The sequence below is a fragment of the Galdieria sulphuraria genome, assembly GCF_000341285.1.
Source record: "Galdieria sulphuraria unplaced genomic scaffold scaf_243, whole genome shotgun sequence".
Classification (NCBI taxonomy): domain Eukaryota; phylum Rhodophyta; class Bangiophyceae; order Galdieriales; family Galdieriaceae; genus Galdieria; species Galdieria sulphuraria.
In genome coordinates, this window is record NW_005178232.1 from 1 (window position 1) to 3126 (window position 3126).

Genomic DNA, 3126 nt, shown 5'->3' on the forward strand with positions numbered 1-3126 from the left:
CTCTTAAATAGTTTATCAATAACTTTTCAGGGTTCTCTATATAGATTGGTATTTCAATGTTAAAGCAGAAGACCTTGTCAAAGTCATTCTTCTCTCGAAGCGTAACTAACATTGGCATTCGAGCATATTGGTAAGATATCTCAAGTTACTAACCTCGTAATGACTTTGCAGTGAGATAAAAACAAAAATTACATGTCTTTATTAGGACTACGACTTCTATAAGGCTTCCATCACCTTCCACAGGGAAATCATGGGCATACCACAAACTAGTCCATAAAAGCTACTTTGCTAAAAACTGTCGTATTCCTAACATAATTCGCAATCTTAGTGAAGGATTATCGATACCACAATCGGAAAGAAAATCTGTCGTAACGCCATCAAAATCTCTTACTCCTATGAAGGACAGCTTAGGCAAACAATAGGCAACATCCTCTTCAGAAAGACCACAACGGTCTCTTAAGAAAGTATTCCAATCAAATGACGAAGACAAAGAACTCGATGCTGCGACACTTCGTTCCACTTGCATAGCACTTTGAAGCTCTTCCACTTGCATCCTATTCTCCTCATTGGTTCTCGGTCTTATATTTCGAGCCACTCTTGAAATAACATTTGATTGCTCCAAAGGCGAAACATATTCATTGGACATCGACTCAAAAACAGTTTCACACCATACTGAAAAGTTTTTAGAAAACTCTCCTCGGTTTGCTTTCCCAATTTTCCTCAACGTTTCGACATTATCTCTTCCCAAATATACTTCAAGGTTCCTTTGAGAAACAATTACCAATTGCAGACATGATCGACTACTTTCATTCAAAGTTGATCCCGAAGAATGTTGAGTCACAAAACCACTTGCATCTTCAACAATATTATGTTCTTCGGTAGAGAAACCTACAGATTGATCATATCTAGTACATACTACCACAAACTGAAAACGAAGTTGAACAGATGAAAAAGATTCGTCATTCAAAACGGAAACAACTCCCTTAAAAAATTGTTCGGCTTCCTCCTCAATATTTGTTTTCGAAAATTCAGTTTTGTGATAAAATTTGAATGAAAATCCAACAACATAACGTGTTTGTCCATTATGGAATACAACATATGCATCAGGACCACTAGAATTGCCATCTTTTGGAACAAAAATACCACAACGTTGTAAATAATCCCTATAATGATCAGAAAATGAACCAGAGACATTTCTCAAGATGGGTATATCATTAGATTTTGTTGATTCCATAGAATAAGAAACATTGTCCTGTTCAATAAAAGAACCCTGGAAAATTCCTGGAATAGCAGAATGTACAATAGGCGAGGAATTAGAATGAAGAAAAGTTAATAAGCGAAAGCGAAAGATCTTCATAAATACAAATTCAAAGAAGACTCCTTTTGCTGTTGAAGTGTCGGGAATATAACTAAACGGAGATAAAGGAAAAAGTTCAGTAGCCTCACGGAAAAATTTATAGTTGCTATGAGCTCGCAATATAAATTCACAACAACCAATCTTGAATTCCTCGCCCAAAACTTCAGAGTAAAACCCAAAAGTTGCAACCAAATCCATCAAATAAGTTGTCGTTCCACATAGAGTAATTGCAAAGTTGATTGGAAAAACTGTCCCGAGCTGATAATTGAAAAGAACAAATTGATATCGAAGAAGGGTTGCAGAATCTAATATCTCCGGAACAATAAACGTTGTTGTCTTTCGTACTACAGAGTGAAAAATATCATCTAACACACTTTCCATATTGTCATCGTTGATAGCAGGATGAGATAAGTTTGCAACTTTCTCTACTAGGGCTAATAAAGTATTCTTTACAATCAACGGAATACCCCCTGTCTTCTTTTTTAATAATTCTGCGAATCGATGTTGCAAGCCATCTGAGGGCAATAACCAGTCCTTCAAGGTCTTTCCACTATAAATTGCCAGCTCAAGATATTCATTAATATCGTTGAGGTTAAAAGGATTCAATCGCAACATATCGAGGCTCATGCTACTGGAGCGAGCATCAGACAGGCGGGCTGAGATTTCGGCAGTCCGACCTGCCAAATAGACAATTACCTTCCCTGTAATCAAAAAACTACGTAGAATGCGGAAGAAATTCCGGAAAGGTACATATTTTGGGTCAGACTCGACGAACTGTTTCGTGGTAAGTTCACTATACTATGCGGTGAGGTCACTTAGGTGGCTAAGTTCGTCTATCATCAAAAATAAATATCGTTTCTGAAATTGTTCGAGAAGATAATCAATAGCCCCTACAATATCAAAATTCTTTACCGTCCTTTCAGCTATCTGAAGAGCGTCCGTATCTTTACCATTTTGTCGGTAAGCGTTCAAAATTATATTATACATCAAAGCCTCTAGAAACCTTGGAAAAGGAGCACGAGAAAAGCTCTCTTCTAATTGAAAGCAAACTGACAAAGTGTTTTCCGCAAAGTGTTTCCAAGAAAAAATCTTCGCATCAACTTTTCCCGACGAGCTCTTGTTGAAAACCTCCGTCTCCGTCTGCTCTTCTTCTTCGTCGGCGAATTTTTTTAAAAACTCTAAAAATTTTTGACCTACAAAGCTTTTGCCCGCCCCAAAAATGTGAGGGGAGAAGCAAGCTCCAGGACGTAAAAGATCTAATTTTCCCCCAGCTGAAGAAAACTGGTCGTAATAAGTTCGAAGAATAGAATAAACATCTTCTTTTCTATCTATCAAAGGTTCGTTCAAACTCATTTTACACGCCGCCGCCAATCCGAAATCAATTCACAACTAATGAATAAATCAATGACCGAAAAGCTTTCAAAGGAGATGGAAGAGAGTGTATGTTTTATTGTTCGAGAGATTGCTTTATTTGGTGATTGGTAAAACTGATCTCTTTGACACTTCCAGACTCACAATGACAATAGAGAGAAAGCAGGAATATTTTCTTGCTTGTCATAACTAGAAACTTTCTTTTACAATAGACAAGAAATAGGTTTCTATGAGTTTTTGTGGTGAATTAGATTGATGGGTACTCTTTCTATGGCTTGTATACTGTAAGAGAGTTTTTCTACTATCTTCCACACCATCTTACACGCAAACTCCTATATACAAGTCTAATTAGATACAAGCTTTTTGTAAGTTACAGACGAAATACAGTGGGAAACAGA

The 3126-nt window shown here is 37.0% G+C and overlaps 1 protein-coding gene across 1 annotated transcript; it reads right to left on the reverse strand.

Annotated features, from left to right (window-relative positions):
* Gasu_64370 (archaeal ATPase) lies at positions 1-2760 on the reverse strand (the record flags this gene model as incomplete). The annotated part of the gene is made up of 2 exons (XM_005702366.1): positions 2157-2760; positions 1-2072 (listed from the first exon to the last, which is right to left on the reverse strand). The coding sequence occupies exons 1-2, from the start codon at positions 2708-2710 to the stop codon at positions 281-283; spliced, it is 2346 nt and encodes a 781-aa protein (XP_005702423.1). The 5' UTR covers positions 2711-2760.
* Between the last annotated feature and the right edge of the window lie 366 nt (positions 2761-3126).